The sequence below is a fragment of the Dromaius novaehollandiae genome, chromosome 1 (genome assembly GCF_036370855.1).
Source record: "Dromaius novaehollandiae isolate bDroNov1 chromosome 1, bDroNov1.hap1, whole genome shotgun sequence".
NCBI classification, from domain to species: domain Eukaryota; kingdom Metazoa; phylum Chordata; class Aves; order Casuariiformes; family Dromaiidae; genus Dromaius; species Dromaius novaehollandiae.
In genome coordinates, this window is record NC_088098.1 from 40933245 (window position 1) to 40954454 (window position 21210).

A 21210-nucleotide genomic window follows, 5' to 3' on the forward strand; every position below is an offset into this window, starting at 1 on the left:
AAAGCAATTACTGTATTATTATAAGACTGAATATAACTATATTTCTCTCTATATAACTATATAACTATATATTTACATATAACTATATTGAGAAAGAGGTGGTTGCATATCACTTACTTTGCATGTATTTGTGAATGGTTGGCATTTCTTTGTTTCAGCATTTGGAAGTTAGAAATGGGGGTATTACAAATAAAAAAGTGCAAGTTTTTTTGGTACTTGAATTGGAGTGAAATATTTGATAGTAGGGTGGCTAGCAGAGTTGGAGAGGGAAGAAGAAAAAATACAAACACAGGCCATTAATTGGTCTAACTCAAATGATTCTTTAAAAGCTAAGATTACAGGAGGAGAGCGGAAACCCTTAAAATGTAGTGGATTCCTTGAGTACTGCAGTACTGAATGATAATGAAACTCATTTTACACCAGGATAGATTTAATTCTGAAGTACACATTAAATGAGAAGAAAAAGTATATCTCACTCCTTTTTGTTTTTTTTCAAGCTCCAGGAAAAGTAGTGAATCTCACAGTTGAAGCCTTAAATTATTCAGCTGTAAATCTGATATGGTTTCTCCCTCGGCAACCAAATGGAAAGATAACTAGTTTCAAGATTAGTGTGAAACATGCAAGAAGTGGAATCATTGTGAAAGATGTCTCTGTTAAAGTAGAGGACCTTCTGTCTGGGAGGTTACCAGAATGTAATGTAAGTGTTATAAATTTTTAAATTAGAAATAGACTCAAGCCACAGAAAATAGTTTTATATTTGAATTTTGAGAGAGAAAAAACTTGGAGGCTTGCTTTTCAGAACAATCCCAAATGTTTTACAGACCGAGGCCCAAGCAGGTTATACAAGATAAAGAAAAGCCTTTCTGTCTGAAATAGATTAAATAGAATACGTTTTCTTGAAAAGCTCAGTTTACTCAAAGTAAAAATGTTAAGGAAGGTCAATTTCCATGGTACTTTTTTACAGAAAATGGTTAAATAAATAACTGACTTTTCATGTCTCATTTGGATGATTCTTAGCATTCAGCTTGAGAAGATAAGAATTTGTTGTTGACAAGTAGCAATTGACTTCTACATTAATGTTAATACTTAAAATATACAAAGTGTTGTCATATTATATATAAAATGTATGCTCTATTCTGTGTATGACATTTCAACATTACCAGAACACTTTTCATATCAACATGAAAAACCGAAGTAGCAGAGCAATTTAAAAAAAAAAAATGTTTGGGCAGACTTTGTTGTTCTTAAAATAAACATTCTTTGAAAAGTTTCTGAATATTGGATTCAGACCTAGAATCAATGTATATCTTTCAGAATTTCTTGGGGAAAATTGTCCTTACCGGCCAGCTTTGTTCCGAGCAGAGTGCTGTGATTGCTAGGATGTCTGGTTGTCTGAGTTTTATTATTTTCAGGATAGTAGTGTTAGTACTTTTGCTTAATGAAAAGTGCAGTTTTTCATGATAAGAAATTATCAGGACTTTGGTTTCAGATTTTATTTGCAAGATCATCTTAGATGTTGTGAAGGCTCCCAGTGTCAAGCTGATTTCATTCAGCTTTGAGAAGACTGCCACCTACTGAATCATAAGTATTAGTTATTGTAATTTCTAGCATTTTTTCAGAGGTGTCTCTCGATGCTATGGATCAGGAAATAATCTTATTCATTATGTATACTGTATATGTGCATATATACAAATATATGTAGGTATGTGTGTGTGTATATGTGTTCATGTATATATATGTTCTTTGTATCTATATTATGTAGAAGGATCTCATTAAGGCAGTTGTCAAAAGAATGGCTGAATGCTGAAAATGGAATCTGGGAATAATTAAATGAAGATTAGAGAGTTGCTTCCATGCAATCATATTTGAGATCTTTTGGAATAATGAAGGGAACTATAATACTATCACTAACAAGAGTTGTTAGTGATGTCAGCTAATGAAATAATAGCATAAATTTGGAAGTTGAAGTATAAAAAGGAGAACCAATTTTGAGTGATTTTGTTTCAAAGGGTGTCTGCCTCTTTTTGGCCAACATATACTTACATTTATAGATTATGGATTTGGCCTACCATATTTCATATTTTCTCTTTGTAGGATAACAGTGAATCCTTTTTGTGGAGTACTACCACTCCTTCAACTACTTTTGGCAAATCCACAATTCCTTCACGGACTACAGTTACACCAAATGCAGTGGCACCTAGTCAAATGAGCTCTGTTTGGAATGAACCAGTTAGTTTTGTTATAACTAACCTCAGACCATACACCACCTATCTCTTTGAAGTCTCTGCGGTTACCACCGAACCAGGTTACATTGACAGTGCAATTGTCCGGACACCAGAATCAGGTATATCCTGCTTTCAATAAGAAATAAATTTGTTGAGTACTCAGATTTATTTGAAAACATGTAAAATATCAATGTAAAGTTATACTTCAAGATACTTCAGTTTGAATCTGTCTTTTTCTGTATTGCACACTTTTTCTTACATGCTTACCTAATTTTACCTGATAGGATCAACTGAAAGTGTCCATAATTGTTAATGTATCTAAAAATGTACAAAGGGAATTCAGTTTTAGTGGAAATTCAAAGGTATCAAAGTAAGCTAAGGATAGATAATTTTTTTCTTAAAATTATGAAAACTTCAGGATAATTCAAGAAGAATTGGAATTAATAATGGAGAGAACAAATGTCAGGCATGGTATTAAAAAAGTATTGTGTGTGTTGTATACATAGCAATGAACATAAAGCTTCCTTACCTTTGTGGAAAAATAAGCAGTATAAGGAAAACTCCTTTACCATGGTCTCTATGGACCTGTTGCAGAAAGTTGTGCAGTGCTGAAGAAAACTCTAAACACTGTGGCACCTGATTCTGGGTTATCTGTTGAAAAACCAAGATCTTCAGACCTTGCTTACCAGGCAAGTACAGTACAGTACAGTACTGTATGGTCTGGGAAAGGGGAAATTGGCTGACTGGTCTGGTGAGTGGATGGGTGATGTACACAGACCCACTGACACACCCTGAATAAGCCCAGATGACCCAAGCCTCAGGAAGTCTTTCCTCTTAGAAGCGCTCAGGTGCACCCAAGCTTCTGGATCCAGCTACATTCGATCTTCACCTTATAAACATTCAAGTGCTTGCTAAAGTGTTGCCTTGTGGGTCTTGCATGTCTGTGTAGGTCGTGCCAGGGTTGCTTTTCTGAAACTGATGATAGTGGTGGTTGGTGATTTCTTGGGAAAGCATTATGAATTAATAGAGTTTTTGCCTCATGATGTTTCTTTTTCTCATCTTTGATTTGCTTCAGTGGGAAAGACATTTTTAATTGTTAAAAGTTCATATATAGCCTATATAGTATAATTATGAGTTAGGAGTGTAGCTTTGCAATTATTTTAACAACCCCCACTAGCTCATATATGAAGCACCATCATCCAGTCTGCCTCTACTGAAATCTGCTTCCCTTTATCAAATGTCTCAATTGTTCCAAGAGTCTCTTCAGTGTCACACTAACTACATTCCCAGTCGCCTGTTTCTTCTATGGCCAAAACCTCACATTTCAGGTACTCTGCTGCAGTGTCTGAGGTGAGGCGAGAGGGAGAGAAATCGATGGTTTGTGATAGTTCATGAGAGCAGGTGGGAGGACAGAGAGCACATCTATTTCAAATCACACATTTCCTACTCACAAAACACTGATTTGTTGTCATGCCAGCCCATCCGGCCACACAGATGAAGAAGATAGATGCCCCTATTGTATAGCTTATTGAGGTTCCATTTTAAAAAGCTGAAAATTATTTCTATTCCCTTCAACCAGATTTTTCTGAGCTGTGCTGAGGTTTGCTTGTGTTCCTGGCAAAGAGAGTATCTTTGTTTTTTTTCAGAAAAGGCTACTCCTTTAAAGCATTTTAAAATGCAGCATTATAATATGAATTATATTACAATATGTTTGTAAAAACCCAGCATGCAGATGGTTTTTTTGCTGGGACTAAGTCAAGGGAAGGCTACTTCTATGAAGTGAAAAAGATTTAGTCCTTGAAAAAAACTTTGGACTCAGAAGATGATACTTCAGAATAGTACGCAATTGCAGCTGATGCTATTAGAGTAACTAAGAACGATTAAATAATCACTACTATCTAGCATATTTTTCAGGAGTGACAGAATCATTCTTTTCCTTCATTGGCAGAGTTCTTATTTTGACAACTTCCTTGATAGGAAAGAATTATCTTGTTTTTATGTCTTAGTTGCTTTGGATATTGTTATAAATTTTGTTACCCCTTCCAGCTAATGAATTTTTCCAGCTTTACAGACAAACCAAAAATGGCTGGGCTATCTCCAATGTAGTCAATGTTCTAGGAAACTTCTGTGATGTACTTTAGCTTTTAAAATGACATAGTACTTTTTAAAAGTAATATGCGAGTTGAACGCACATGATGTTTACAGGATCAGCCTGCATCTCCATGTTGGCATATAACTCAATTTAGTGGGGAAAAGTAATTGGCAAAATCATGCACAGATGATCAAAGTATTATTTTTGGTATATTGAAGTTACAGGTGCAACCTTTTGTAGTTTTGACCCATTACCTATTAATTTTTAGAGTGTTATGCCTTGTCTGACCCCAGTTTCAAAATGAAATCTTACTGCAGTTAGATGCTTCAGAACACATATAAAATCCTGATTTTCATAGTACTTTGTATCAAGGAGTTTCAATAAGCTTCGTTTGGTATTCTGCATTTTGAACATCAGGGGTTTTTACTCTATACAGTTGGAAAAATTGCACATCCTTTAGTTGTCTTTGGATTCAGTTCTGCCTCTCAATAACAATCTCTCTGTAAATTACCAATACAGCAAGTTATCCTTTAAAAAGGACAAGGATCTGATTCTGCAATCACTTGAGTACGTGATTTGTTTAATTTATGTGAATAGTTCCATGAAAGTAAAAGATTACTCAAGTATGTAAAGTTTTTGCAGGCTTAATTGTTTCCAGCTTTGCATTTTTGGATAGCAATATCATTAGTGCTGTCAGATACCTTCAATATGACATATTTTCAGAATGAAAAGAGAACCTGTGTGATGTGATGAAGTCCTTATTAGACTTAGCAGAATCCCTGCCACCTCTTTCCTTAAAGATTATTTGCACACTACTACCTCTCTTGATAGATATCTTGTGCCAGCATTGCCTTGGGAAAAAAAGTAAATGAAATAAAAATAAGTAATTTTAGTGAGATGTGTTTTCAGTGTAACTTTCCCTCAGCTTTTTTAATGTTTAGGTTTAAAATGAATCATCTGACATGTCATTCTGGGAAACTCTAGCATAAATGATTACATACTCAAAACTTTTTCCAATATTGTTTAAGTTCCAGAAGACCCACCACAAAATTTTGCCAAGAGCAACATTACAGCAAAGTCTTTCTTGGTGACTTGGGACCCACCAACCATAGTAACAGGAAAGTTTGGTTATAGAGTTGAGCTGTATGGACCATCTGGTAAGTCTGAGTTGATGATTTTTTTTCTCCTTTGTTCTTATTCTTATTTTCTTAAACTTGTGTTCTGGTTTCACTAGCAATCAAGAATGAATATTTGAAAGCAGTGCTACATATCTTTTTCAATACTAGACTTGTTAATAGTTCTTAGATAACTTTTCAGGGAAAAGTAACCATTTTAAGAATGGGTAGATAATGAAAGTCAATGTTAGAAATTTGTAAAACTGGAGGAAACCAACTGTCCTCACTCTTTCAGAGAGATGACAGGCTGAGCTCTCAGTAGAGTTAGGATGCTTGTATATTCAAATCATTCTGTATCTTACTATTACTCTTTTTCTCTTTCTGCTAAATAAGGGTTTCTGGAGGATTTTCATCCTCGTGTAGTATGCTGTATGTTTTGGTGTTACTGTAAATTTTTAAACTCAAACATGTATAGTTAAAGAAGGTATTTAATTGCGTATAGTTAAATAAGTTAATGAGCTATATACTAATGTTTTAATGGGATCACCCAGGAAAAGCAGTAGAAGTTATTTTATAAACCAAAAAAAGTCCCTCTTCTTAAAACTCATACCTCCTTCAGATGGTATTTTAGGTTTTTTTTTTTTTTTTCAGACATTCAGTATTACTTGCAATGAAGTTGATGCTGAATTACCCTTTCATAAACAAGTCTGGCTTTTCATCATTCATCATTATGAAAAGTAGCTATATTCAGTATGAGGAAATGGCGTACCATTTTTATTTTTGAGCTAGAATCTTGTTTTTCATTCTTCATTCCAGGTCATATTCTGTATAATAGCACGAAAGATCTGAAGTTTGTATTTAGTAACCTTGTGCCGTTTACAACATATGATGTGTATGTTGGTGCTGAGACAAGTGCTGGGGTGGGGCCAAAGACTAACCTTACAGTTTTCACTCCTGCAGATGGTAAGTAAGGTTACAGAAATGAAGTAAATTAGCTGTATGATTAGCTGTAAATTAGGTGTGATAATTGGTTTCGGTTTTCCCTTCAAAGCCATTTAGGTAAGTTGCAGAAGAAAAAATGGGTATGTTTCTAGTTCACTTTCAAAGTCTTTCAGAAAAGATTTAGAGGAGTAACAGGCTAATGAAAGAAATTATTTTGAAAAGTTTTTATGTAGATCTATTTCTCTATTTCTTCAAGGGTATATACTGTCACAAAATTTATTTGCAATTAGAAACCTTCAACGACTGTGAAACAAAGGTAGTTTCAGACTGAATTAAAGTAATCAATTTAGATACAGTAATTAGGTTACATGTTCCTCATTTAACCATTAGATGGCAGCAAGTGGTAGAGAAATAACATTGCAGTATTACATTATTATCCTGGTTTGTTGAGCCCTGAATATTTCTTATGAAACAACTCGTGTTGGATTAATTTTCACCAAATCCAGGGCCCCTTGCCAAGTTCTAATGGAGCCACTTTTACCAGGGACTATAGCCCTGAGGCAGACCCGGCAGGGAGGTCTTGTCCTGGGATAGTTAAGTGGTTGGTTCTGCACCAGAACCATGCGCTCTAGGATTTGGGAGTCTTGGCTCACCGGGAGAGAATCCTATGATCAATAGAAATGCAGTTCTACCCGATAGGTGTGTCAGACTGCACAAAATTACTGGTCTGCAGGTGGGGATGCAACCAGAAATATTTGGGAATCACTGTGTACTAGGCAGGCAATTTCAACAGTGTTTTATTTCTGTGTTATGTTTAGGCCACACAACACAAAATTAGAAACTCTTTCAATCGCTGATTGCTGGAATGTTTGCTGTTAAAGTGTAACAGTGGGAGGAACACCTACACTTACTTACCTTATTCTTTCTCAAGGTATCTGCTCTTGGCAACTCTCAGAGACAGTCTACTGAGATGACCTGCCTCACTATACCTCTACTTTATCTTCTTTCTAAACTCAGTGTCACAAGCCAAAGTTTTTTTAGAGTGACAGATAAGATTTAACTTTGATCCCAAATTTACAAACCCAGATTATGCAAGTAATCTCAATTTTGTGTTTTTCTGTAGTATATTGGGAAAAAAGATTTTTCCTATCAAATCTGAATATCATTCTATTGAATATAAAGGTTTTGGGTCTCTGGCAGTCCTATGTAAAGTGCAGTAGCATTATTACTGTACACCTAAAGAAGAAATTGAACTGAAACTCATTATAGAAGTGAGCTGCACAGAATATATCACAGTCATTATATTTCCTTGTGCCCTTTTTTACTTCACTCTTGCATGTTTTTTGATGAATTTAAAATTAAGTTTCAGTTTTCAATATACTTATGGTTCCATATGCTGTAAGCTAGCAATGATTTCCAGTGCACTGACTTCAGTAAAGCTGTCTTGATTTACATTATGTTATGATCTGATCAAATTCATACATATGTCGTGTATGTCAAATAAATATATGCATATTTTTAGAAATGTAACTTGTTTGCTAAAAACATCTGAAGGAACTTTCTACTTGTGCAGGAACAACTCTAAAGGTAAGGATGTGAAATTTGATTAATTGCTGACAGTGCTGAAAAAGTTTGTGATAACTTGAGATGTTTTATTAAATCAAGTTTGCTCTTGAATATTTAGTCCCAGGTGCTGTATCTGATTTACATCTAGCAGAAGTGGAAGCCACATACATAAAAATTGTTTGGAGGAAGCCACAACAACCAAATGGTATCATTACCCAGTACAGAGTTAAAGTATATGTGCAGGAAACAGAGGTGACTCTAGAAAACACTATCCTCAAAGGAAAAATGAAGGTATTTAGTATTTTTAGTATGGATTTCTTTGCTAGAATTTGCTTCTCTGCCTTATGCAATAGATACCGAATATGGAATTAGCTAACACAGATGGGTTTTCAATGCTTTTATGTACTACCTTTCCCACCCCACCCCCTTTCTCTGGCTGAGTTTTAAAGAGATTCCAATGCTCCTATTTTCAGTACATGAAAACCATAAATAATTCGAGAGGAAGGATCCAGAATTTCCTAGCTGCTAAAGGCAGGGAGCCACAGCCCTCAGTCTGATCTCTTCTAGTCCTGTGGATTTGAGTTCTTTGCAGTACAGGGTGACCTAGCAGTAAGAGTACAGATTTAGATGTCTTGATCAACATACAGTTGCTCAGGCAGAATCTGAGAAAGTGTGGGCAGGAATCCTATGGAAGAGTGAATTGAATACATGACTGGACATGGACACTGCCATGGCTGGACACTTGCAAAGCAAGCACCTCCAGAATTTCTGTCCCATCTGCATTGTTGAATTTAAGGGGCTGATAGTACATGCTGAGCTGCATGTGATGAATATCTATGAATGGTATTTGTGCACACCGATTGGATCAAATCTTTTAGAGAACTTAGGGTGTCAGTCTGTCTGGTTTCTGGATTTTGCACACTAATGTGCTCTGAATGCTTAGACAACAGCAGTTCTGAGCATGCAGCACAGAACTGTAGGCCTTTAGAGAAGATTTAGCTTTAAATGAAGGGATATCAGGATTGAGTGCCTCTTGACCGAGGGTTTTTTTGGATCTTAATTTTCAACATAGGTGCCCAAAGCTTACATCTCTCTTTTTTCTTTTCTTTTTTCTTTTTTCTTTTTTTTTTTTTTAAGAATTGACTTCTTTCTTTGGATCTGATACAGAATCTAAGTTTGTGATGCAGAGTTCAGTGAAGAAATTTGCTTTCAAGTTCAATGATAAACATTAAATAGAACCCTGGAGCCAAACATTAAATAAGGAATAGGGGAAAAAAAAGAATAAGGATCCATTCATTAAATCAGGCAAGGGTCCTTGGAAAACAAAAAGTATATAACTCTATAATTAAAGATTGTATCATGGTACAGACACAGAAAGGATGAAAATTAAATCTGCACAGACATGTTTTAATGTTGGGATTTCCTAACTTTGGAGTTCTTGATTTAGCATCACTGCTGCTTTATTATAGTTTATTGAATGTAATTTCCTAATTAAAAAACAAAACAAATCATAAAAAACATTGTTTTATTTAGAACCCTATGCACCCCAGCTTAGGCCGTCTACAGAATTTGAACTGTTGGATCCACAGTGTACTCAATAACTAGTAGCAATAAAAGGTTGTTGTCTTGTATGTTGAAAGCCTCAGAGGCAAAAGATATTTCCATGGGTGTTACTATTTTGCTACAAAATGTTAGTGAAAATGAGGCATATGTAGCTTTTTCCTATTGGTACTTAGGTGGGATTGATGCTGTATCTTGGGCTGTGGTAAATCCCACCTAGTTAAGCATTAAAAAAGCTGCTTTGCCTTCTCTTCATCCAGAGTCTGTAGGAAGACAGCTAAAGTGCATTAGTTACATCACTGTAAAACCATGTCTCTCTGGCAGTGAAATTTGCCATATGTCTGTGTGGGGAGTGTTCACAGATGACAGCAATTTTTTTTAGAGACACTGGAGTCCTGGATTTAGGCCCAGATTCTGAAGGGGCCGGTGATTTGGTGCTTACACGCCATTTTGTACCAATGCCCTAGCCTCTCTCTTTTCTCTCCTGCTTTCTTTGCTTCCTCTCATGGTAGCTTTTGCTCCCCTTCTTACATCCACTCCCATTCCCTTCCAGCATTTATCTTTTACCTCTTTTGTCATACTGACTCTTACACCACATGCCTCCCTTCCATCCTCCCTTTTCCAATATTTACCCCGTTATTTTCCTGCTCGTCTTTGTTTCATTAGGTTCCCTTTCTCCCCAACTCCACTTCTCATCTCTTCCTTACCCCTCAACCATCTAGTCAACTTTTTACTCATTTTCTTCAGTGCCTAATAGTGGTATTTGAAACCTTGTTTTCACTGCCTTCAACCCTGCTTTGGAGTATGCTCAGTACAAATAGGATCTCCCAGACTCCAGCATGTGTCTATTCAATATAGCTCCAAGGGTAATACCATTAATTTAAAGGTGTTGCTCTGAAACATAGGAGCATTACAGCTTTGGTATAACATTTATACTTTAAGTAATTTAAAAAATTAATGAGGTGTTTATTTCTAAAATGAATAGCTGTAGGCAACTGAAAGCAGAGTTTTTTCATGAGAAATATTGTGTTTTGCAAAGCTAATTATTGTAATGACAGATATGTTAGTTTCCCAATACTTTTATAGTGTAAATATATGTATATGCACAAATACACAAACACTATTTATATACTATATATAATAATAATAATTAAATGATTTAATGATGCCAAGGTTTGTGATTTATTTTTTTATTTCTAATTTTTAGTATGCAATTGATTCTTTGGAACCATACACGTTAAGTGAAAACATCAAGCCTTCTCCCACCTGGAATTCAATGGAAGCAGCCAATGAATTATATGAAGGCTCAGCTGAAATGTTTTCCAATACTCAAACAGCTTCCCCAGTAATATTTACAAGTGTATCTGGTGATAATTTGCCTGCAATAAATGGAGCTGCAGAATTACATTCTGCTTTGGGTGAGATACTAAGATATTTTTCTACCTGCTCCTTTGTCTGAAACAACCTCCATCATTGTCCCAAATATGATCTTTAGCACATGGTTCAAGCAAATTATGAATGGGTCATTTGCTGGAGTCAGATTTTTTTACTACCAAATAACCTTCTGAAGCAAATGGGAATGCCACACAGGCAGGAACTAGCCCCTTGTCACCCAGCTGACCTTCTTCCTAGTGAAAGGAGCACCCGAAAGCCGTCAGCCAAGCTGCATAGACAATCAGTTATTACAGTTGCCAAAGCAGGTGTGATTGTCAGGGATTAACATATCTCCAAGCCCTTCAGAGACCTTGATTTCCCTAAGCCTTTTGACTAATAGGTTTTCAAATGTCAGTGAAGGTAAATAGGTCAAAAAGTTACAACTTTGCTATATGGGTGACAAACAGGTGGAGATGACCCCATGACATGGTGATGTCATTAGTGTGTACACTTGTTCTGTATTATCAATGGAACAGTGTTTCTTTACCAACTATGGATATTTACAAATCATTAAATGGGCCTTAGTTGACAGGCAGGGACTTAAAATACCTCTCTAAATTTTTACAAAGAGAGTTTTGAACAGTAGGCGGAGAATCAAGTTTTGATTTTTATGTATACTTTATTAAAATCAGTGTATTAAAATTACCAGTATAGCTAAAAGCAGAATTTAATCCACTAGCTTAAAGTACACTGGATCATTTCTATACTATGTTAATCCACAACTCACTGTTAATCCAACATCCTCACACAGAGGGAATGTACATTGCTTCAAATATGAATTTTTTTACTACCTTATTCAGCTGGAGTTAGTCAGCTGCTAAAAGAGGTTTGTGTTTCTGAAAAATTGTTTTTAGGCAGTATTTGTTGTAATATAGCACAAGTATTATTTTCTAGTAGTTATTGTAGTTACAGTTATTGACAAACAAATTTTCAACAGTGCCTGCTGATTTTTAGATGCCTCCATTTTTAATGCTGAGCTTGCGAAACTTTGAGCCGGATACTCAAATAAATGAAGTATCCACACTTTTTCATGTTGCAGTGCCATAGAGGCTCCTTTATAACAGATGATTTTGACTAGCACAGTCAGGATGCTGCTGGCTTTGAACTTTATCACAGGTACACCAAAAACTTTATGTGCACATGTCTGACTTCTTCATTCTGTTGATCACAACTCTTTTCTTCTGCCAAAAATACCACTGTGAAGGCATCTGTGAGGGGTGCTATTTCAGGTATATCATATTATAGCATAGTTGTGAGGGCAGGAAAGATGAAATTTGTCCTTACCTATAAAAACAAAAAACAAAAAAACTCAGCAACAACAGCTATGAGCCACTACTGATTCTGCTGTCACTGGGAAGACAAGGCCATCTACAAGTATGTATTTTCTGAGTTCCTACAAGACATCTCAAACTTTTTTGGAGCTAGCAGTCAGTATAAACCTCATGTTTTCAATTCTCTCCCATTCATTCTTTCACCTAGCCCAATTGATCTACTCTTCTTACTGCCTGAATTACATACTTAATAGAAGACCATTGAAAAGCGGGGATGATTGTATACATGACAGCAGACCTACAATAGCTTCTCCTTAATTGACTAAGACACACAGTGTTACCTTTTATTTATATTTTTGTAATTGTCATGAAAGTTAAATTGTTTGCAGTAAAATAGTTGTAGGTTACTGTGTCAATTTGAGTTTAGAATGCAAAAGAAAAGAAAAGTTTACAATTAACTATTTCTCTCTCTTATTTAATCACAGATGATCAGTATACCATTAATATTTTGACTGAAGAACTGTCGTATGTTATAAAAGACCTTCTACCTTTCACGGAATACACAATCAGTGTGTCTGCTTTCACTACTATTGGAGAAGGGCCACCATCTATTCTCACAGTCAAGACACGTGAACAAGGTAAAACGTTGTAACTCTGAAATAAGTTAACGTATGTCACTTCCCCCACTGAAGTTTTTTTTAATGTTTTTAAAATCATTTTGTTGCTCATTGTTGTAATTTTTTGTTTTCGTTTAAGTTCCAAGCTCAGTACAAAATATATCGTATAAGAATATTAGCTCCTCCTCTGTTCTGCTATATTGGGATCCTCCAGCAAATCCTAATGGGAAAATCATTCATTATACCATATATGCAATGGAACTGGATACAAAAAGAGCATTCCACACAACAACTTCAAATAACAGCTTACTTATGACAGGTACAGTGTCATTTGATAAAAATATAATTGCAAAATTGTTATGCAAAACTATTTATTCCAAGTTTATGTAATGTAGCCGTTTGCAAGATAGGTAGACCAGATCTCCCCCATCCACCTCGCACACTTCTGCATGTGAAAGCAAGATTGGGACACTCCTGCCAGACTGTCTGCTGTGGAGAAGTATTTAGGGAATGTGAGATGGGAGGAGATGACTAGGTATGGCTGATGAGTAGTAATTTCTGAAATGGATTTCTCATTAGAATTTTTTTCCTCAGCCTCTTTCTTCCACCTAGAAAGTGTTCTTAAATTGTTAATTCTTTTTCAAACTTGATTTTTTTTTCTCACTATTTATTTGAAATTAATAATAATCTTCTTTTAAGGTAATAATTTTGGTAGCAGTTGAAGAAAATGCATTCCTTATGGGGTTTCAGGTGTCTATTTGTGCTATCCAGAGTAATGCATAGAAAATAAAGGCACGTATGTTTGTACCCATTCGCATCCCATATTTTGACAAATAAATAATTAAACCTATTTACAGGGTCAAAGCTGGTTGACTTATTCCAAAATCAGTATTTGACTCTCCCCAAATAAATGGTATTACACATATTCTGTCTTTTAGATGATAAATCTGTATTGAAAACTCTTAGAACAGTATCCATTTGTATAGTTTAATAAGCGAGCTACAAGGAAAATAATATGTTTAGGGAGGATCATCAGAAATCAAGATTTTTTTTGCTTAATCTTCTTAGGTTTAAAAAAATATACAAATTATAAAATGAGAGTTGCGGCCTCTACCACTGTTGGAGAAGGTGCTCTGTCTGAAGAGAATGATGTTTTTGTGAGAACTCCTGAAGATGGTAAATATGTTCTTTGCAATGATAATTTGATTTCTATATGGAGTATGCGCTTCTTCAAAAGATTGGGCACATACTTAAGCAGGGGAAGAAAACATACAAATAAAATCAGCATTTGTTGAAATTATTAGTTTGCTATCAGTCAGTGTCTTCATTCAGCCTGGTTTTTGGGTAACTGCTAGAAATAATGATAACAACTGCATCATGACCAGTAATGAAATGAACTAATTTCAACTCTGATCAACAAATGGGAAGCAAGCTGCAGAGTAAAGGTTTTCTGACTGAAAATAGTGTGTCCCTTTCCCCCATCTAAACCATAATCAATTATCTTTGGGACTCCAGCTTCTCCTTTTTATTATGCTGTCATATGGAGATTAAGTTGTTTTTGAAACATTTGGAAATGGCAGCTTTAAATAAATCAGAAGCCATGTTACTGTCTATAAGCAGGGCTGCTGATAAAAGGGAGCTTTTTATATTTAATGATATTATATGCAGTTGTTGTTAATGATATATATGCAGTTGTATATGAGTTTGGGGGCTTTATTCCTTTTAAGACTTATCTGTTTTAATGTAGGGTATAATGCTACCTTGTGAAGATTTCTGGAGCTTCCTTACTGACTTTCAAGGCAGTCTCCACACATAAATTTCCAGGGGAAGTAGCTGGAGTTGCCACTGGTCTTTACAAAGAGAACCTGGGAATTTGATTCTCAGAGCAGAGATGTGAATATTGAACCTTAATCTTTTCTGATTTACATCAGGTTTTTATCAGTTTATTTTTGCTAGTTTCAGCAGAGTTATTTCCAATTTTTACAGAAGTAACAAAGCTAATTGGGCGAATTGTCTTCTCTCTCTCACAACTGCCAAATGTGCTACAATACAGGAGGAATACTTAAAGGGGAATAAAGGAGAGCAAAGGATTACAGGATTAAAAATCGTGGGGATTTATGAATTTTAAATGATTTGGATAACCATCCAACCAGCATCTCAAATGAAACAGTAAAGCTTACAGAGCTTGTGAATGTTTTTAAAGGCTGCATGCTTCTGTATCGTTTTTGCAGAGGAAGGGCATATCACAAGAACAGAAAATTACCTACCTAAATGTCTTTTTCTGTAAAAGAAACTTTAAGTTTACAACTCCCCGCCTCTGAACGTGACAGAAATTTGTTCACAGTGGAGTTTCAGGCCAGCAGTTCATCCATTGGTAGATGTATGAAAGCCTTAAGGAAACTATTCAGAGAACTACTGAGAATTCCTGCCTTTTCACAAAGCTGTGTGTAATTACACTTATCTTGTTTGTCTTGGTACTTTAGCTTTCCTGAGGTAATTCAGATTGGGATTCATGTCTCCTAACTTTAGCCAACCTAGGAGTGACAAGTAGTCTAAGGTAGCTGTCTGACTCTCACTAGTTGAAAAGAGAGAGTTACCTCCAAATAAAAGATTCTTTATAACTATCTTAGATAACTTATGTTACGCTGAAAGGCTGTGGCATTTAGATATTTTGCCATACCAGAGAAATCAAAAAATGAGTTTCAGTTGAAAATTAAGCTTCTTCACATGGGAAATATCATGTGGGCAGTCCTGTCATTCAGAGAGTAGTGATCTGTTACAATTAACATCTTTCACTCATAGGCTCAGAAATCAGGACTGAAAATGGTGAGGCCTTTATGCCAAAAAGTTGCAAGATATATTCTGAAATATCTATATATATGTATTTGCACACAAACTGAATCACATAATCCATCATCAGAAAAGGAAAAAAGAAGGCTGTAAGCGTGACCCAAGTCTTGAAATTGCTCTCATATTGAACCTGTTTTTTTATTACATTCTTTTAAATTTTTATAGATTAGTTATTTCAGGGGTGAAGTGATGAGTCCTACTGAGGAACCTGGGTTTACATTCACAGCTGATATTCTTTCCTAAGTACAGCTCCTGCTCACTCCTTCAACACTTCTATGCATTATTAGCTTGCTGCAATCACGTGAAATCAGACATTGCAAGTAGATTTAGCCAACATGCTCTACCCTGGAGCTGGGCTTGTTTTGTGCATGACTTTCACACCACTACATGCAAGATTTACATGAGGGTCTTCATGGTCATCAATCAGCAGCTGTACTGGTAAACTAAAGGGAATTTAGTTACGGCATATTTTCTTCCCTCTTCTGGTTCGATGGTTGGATAGGTGGAGATGGGTAGTTATTTAAGAAGAAAACAGACAAACAGGTGTAATAACAAGCAAAGTTAAAGAACCTGAAGTTGAGGAAGCCAGTGAGAGGATTCGAAGATGATCTGCATGTGAGTGGTAAACAGACGTGACTTTTTTTTTTTAATGGATGCAATTTTGGATGGATGTGTGAGTGGTTGAGAGACACAAGTTCCAGAAAAGCTAAATTGTCTGGGATGCAAAAAGAAGTCTAGCTTTTGGGGTGGAAAAGAAAGAATACAGAAACTAAGAAAAAAGTGGTGAGGTTTAGAGAAGGAGAGTGAGTGAATGAATTGCTGCCTTTTTGCTATAATTAGCTATGCATACAGCAGCCCTCAGGATACCTGAACGCTGGGGACCAGTAGGTCTATGACATCAGTCTTATATTCAGTTAATTAAAGTCTCAGAGATCTTTTTTCTTCAATTTGTGTATTGCAGAACCAGACTCCCCACCCCAAAAGGTGGAGTTAATAGATGTAACTGCAACGGAAATAAACCTGAGATGGTTACCACCTGAGCAGCCTAATGGTCTCATAACTCACTATGAAGTTCTCTACAGTGATTCCAATGATTTATTTATTAAAAATACTTCAAGTACAAGTACATCACTAAGTGAAATGAGGCCATATACTCTCTACAACATCTCTGTAAGGGCATTCACGAGACTTGGCCATGGGAATCAGTCATCTTTCCCACTTTTGGTGAGAACATCTGAAACGGGTGAGTATACAGTTGTTTAAAAATTCTGTAATTTTCCACAGTCAACTGCTTTATGGTGACATTTGATGCCCAGGGGATCTATTTAATTAATTTTAAAAGCGTATGTTTGCTTTGCAACGCGTGAAGTTTGAACCCTCTTTTTTCTTCTTCTATGTACAAAGCAGAAGTAAGGAAATAGTAAGTAAGATTAAGAAGTAATGAAAACAGGGGGCTAGTTGTATGCCTGATGGACTTCATGTATTTTACCACTTGTCCTTGAAAATTCCTCATGTCTTGCATGAAAATAACTTAATTTTTTGTAGGAATGCAAGGATTTCGAAAAATGAGTGAGGCTTGAATTTCAAGTTATGAACTGAAATTTGGTAAGAATCAATTCAAATGATTAAAGAAAGAATACAAAATTCATAGATATGGTGCTATTTTGTAATCAGGCAGAATCAGGCAAAGCTGATGACGTTACTGGAAATATTTTGGAGAAGGTAAAGATAAAATGAAATAGAAGACAATTAGATTGGATGAAATATTTCCAAGAAGGGAAAGTAATTTTAGAAGTGAAGATTGGGAAGAAGGGATAGGCTTGTTGAGTATTGAAAAGGAATACCATAGCATAGAAGAGACTTGCAATAAGTAATCGTAAGATAGGGCAATGTACGGAAAGGAACGTAAAATACAAAAAGGGTCATTAAATTTTCAATGGAGCTAAATAGGAGAGGCATTGGGGAAAATGCTGAGAATAGTGGTTTACACAGAGGAGCAAATGTTTGGTTTAAGCTGTAGAATCAGGAATAGAAGGCAGGTGGGGAGACAGACATGAAGATTACAGAGAAGCATACATTTAGTATCTTCAAATGAATACAAAGAAGTAAGGTCAGAGACAAAAGGACATACAGAGCAGGATACCCAACCGATTCCTTGGGGCACAAGCAAGGGGGGAAGAACAGAGAATGATGATAAACTTTGTGGAGAAATTCACTGGAGCAGAGAGGCAAAAAACAAGTTGGAATGGATGTGTTAGAGAGCTGAAGAGATAGTTACCCTTGCCCTCCCTCTGACCTATGCTGGTCGGAATAGCCAGGTTGGAGAGCCAGCAGAAAAACCAGCCTGTTTCTCCAATGATTGCTGTCATGAATACTTGAGAGAAGTGTTTGGTAGGTGCCACCTACTGCCATACAAATAGCTAATCTAGATGCTGGCTGCTCTTCTGATAGCAGTAACAGCAGCAAATTCTGTTCCTTTAGCAACATATCCATATTAGACATATCCAAGTAGCACTGGTATGATGATCACCCCTTTCTGGGGTCTTTTACCATCTTCAGCAATTTGCTACCTCTGACAAATGCCTGCTTTATCTGTACCTAGCTGTAGCCCTAGAGCTCAACATCCTCTGTTCGTCAGGTTTTGCTCAGTAAGGAGAGACATGCATGTACCAGTGTCTCTGAAAAGAGGGCAGGGGGATGCTCTAGCTTCTCGGTTGTTATGACACAATGGGAATCACTATGAGCTCCTTCTCCTTTTTTCTGAAGTGGACTTTGATTTACCCTGTGTGAAGTATGTGTTTCAGGCCTGCAGAATAAATCAAACACCTAAGGAACTGAGGCACAGATACCTAGTTTTGGGATCGCACAAAGCATTAGTTACAATAGAGGTGCCAAGCTAGTTTGACCAAGATATTGTGCTACTTTTGGTGATTTTGTTTGCCAGGTGCCTTAGGTATGTAGGCACCTGCCCAATTGTTTTGATTACCTAATCTATTAATTTTTTACTGGTCCTTAACTTAGACATCTGTCTTTTGTCTAAGTTGTACTTTAAGTGCCTTAGTTCTTTCTCAGCACCTAACCCCCCTCATGCTCAGATCAAAAATTTGAATTCCAGCTTCTGACAGAGATGACAAGTTGCAAAAACATCTTCTGAGATGAGAAGAACAAAAATAAGGGAGGCTATGGAGAATAGAGCATTTTGAGTGAACCACAACCTAATAATGGTCTGGTGTGTTTGAGGAGCTCTTGGGAGTTCTTTGTTACTGTTCCACCATGCAGTTAGACGGAATTGTGGGCAGATTTCTCTGCCTCTTGTGGAATTTATTCCCTTTCTGGATATTGCTTAAGCAGAAATGATTTATCCTTTTGAATGCAGAGTTCACCAAATGTCAGTATGTTGATAAGAATCTTCAGGGAGTCCTAGAAACATGTCCATGCCTTTCTTGACCTGTTGGGCAAATTGTGCTGTCACTGTATAATCACGATTTTCTAAAATAAGATATATTATGCTATCAGACCAATTTTGGATAGTGGAAAACATACTTGTCCATTTGTTTGGGGACAGACAGACAGACAGACAGACAGAAAAAGCAACTGTCATGGTGCAGCTGCAGGGGTTCCTGGTGGTGACAGGCCAGGACCTCATCAGCCAAGGCCCATCCCACCACCCTGCAAGGGAGCAGGACAGCTGGGCGCAGCTGCAGCCCCAGGCATCAGGCACCTCCATGAGGACTGAGGTGGGCTGAGGCCAGGACAGGCAGTTGGCCCATGGGTCAGGGTTTGGATCAGGCTTGCTGAGTGTAACCAGGGGCAGACAAGGCCTCGTGATCATCAGGTAGGTCTATGGTAATGAGGCAGGATCAGGGTCAGGCTGGGAAGTCAGCCCATGGCTCATGGCCTGTGTCAGTCAGTCCATGGCCAGGCACAGGCATGCCCAGGCGCAGGCATGGTAGCGATGCAGCAGAAGCTGTAGCTCAGGCAGGGACCAAGTACAAGAGCCTCAGCTGAAAGCAGCTCCCATGGGACAGGGGCTGGCCCTGGCTGCAGCCTCCCAGCAGTGCATCTGAGAGCCTGTCCCCACAGTCACTAGTAGGACAAGGGCCCTCATCTGCACTATCGCTAAGTTGGCCCCAAGCCCCAGCAAGCAAAGCCCCAGGAGGAGGGATGATCTCAGGGCGCTTATATGTTAAGCTTCCTTTGTTTTTCCACACAAGTATTCTCACAATTTGTGTAGTTCACCTAAGGAAAAGGAAGAAAATGTTGGTGGGTGATTTAAGGAGTGACTTATGGCAGCACATCATGAAAAGACTTTTGACAGTAGCCAGGTTGGAGGATTGCAGTGATAGTTATGGCATGCTAAAAGGAAAGTTCAGCATCATACTCCAGAGGCTTTTTAATCTGATTCCATCTTTTTTTTTCTTTTTCTTTCTTTCTTTCTTTCTTTTTTCTTTTTTTTTTTTTTTAAGAATGACCCAACCCTTGTCATTATAATGCATATCTGTCGTATGTTTTTGATCTTCCACTTCGGGCTGTTTTAAAATATATTTTGTATTAAAAAATGCTTACAAAATTAAAATATTTGCAGTATGTTTCATTTTAACCAGTTTTAAAAAATGAAACTGACTGAAATCTTTTACAAGTCTACATTTCTTTTTCTAGTTCCTGATTCTGCACCAGAAAACATAACCTATAGGAACATTTCATCCATGGAAATTGAATTATCATTTTTTCCACCATCTGTTCCCAATGGAATCATACAGAACTACACAATATATCTGAAGAGGACTAATGGGACTGAGCAAAGAGTCATAAACACTACTCTTCTGATACTATATATTGCAGGCCAGTATATAATAATCTGAAACTTATGGCAACTATAAATTGTTCTAAAAAGGGCTCAACAGAATAACTGATACAGATCAATTAGTTTATTGGTTGGACGTGGTCTTTCTTGTCCTAATATGTTTTACCTATCCCGCGGAGCAGTCTGATGTGTCCTGCAGTGATAGAGTGGAATGGAGCAATATCAGTACAAAATCTCACGTACCCCTTACTGTATTTTATATAGTTGAAGTACAAGGAGCTTTATTAAATTCTATGTACTTTTTTTACATATCTGTCATCATAACTGAAAGTAAACACTGAAGTCACCTACATATCTTTCCTATCTTATTCTGATTAAAATTAAATACTTCACTTATCTTTCCATCTTTTTATGTGTTCTTTTATTATTACTGAGACATGACACAGAAGTTAATACAAGGAGCTCAATACCTTAACTAGTGAATTTTCAGAGTAGAGCTAAGCACAAACTGTAAAGCATTCTATGAATATGAAGTATAAGCTGGTAGTTAGGCCTTTGACCCTTCCATTGTTCATGCAGAATAGTTTATATTCAAGTTCTTCTAATACTTATTTCAATCTCTGATATCAAGACACAGGTTAATGTAAGTGATGGGCCTCTTCAGCACTTCAAAACTTCTGTTTATGGTTCAGGATCCCAAGTTTAGGTTTCCATTAAAAAAAAACAAATTTAAC

General features: G+C 36.7%; 1 protein-coding gene across 2 annotated transcripts in view; it reads left to right on the forward strand.

The window, feature by feature from the left end:
* Positions 1–21210, forward strand: part of PTPRQ (protein tyrosine phosphatase receptor type Q) — a 142688-nt gene that overhangs the window by 36881 nt on the left and 84597 nt on the right. For both annotated transcript variants that reach the window (XM_064509559.1, XM_064509562.1), the window contains exons 22-32: positions 498–697; positions 2095–2344; positions 5346–5474; positions 6249–6395; positions 8059–8231; positions 10708–10918; positions 12691–12843; positions 12962–13141; positions 13891–13998; positions 16634–16915; positions 20332–20514. In XM_064509559.1, coding sequence (XP_064365629.1) covers positions 498–697; positions 2095–2344; positions 5346–5474; positions 6249–6395; positions 8059–8231; positions 10708–10918; positions 12691–12843; positions 12962–13141; positions 13891–13998; positions 16634–16915; positions 20332–20514 — 2016 coding nt within the window. The remainder of the gene's footprint in view (positions 1–497; positions 698–2094; positions 2345–5345; positions 5475–6248; positions 6396–8058; positions 8232–10707; positions 10919–12690; positions 12844–12961; positions 13142–13890; positions 13999–16633; positions 16916–20331; positions 20515–21210) is intronic.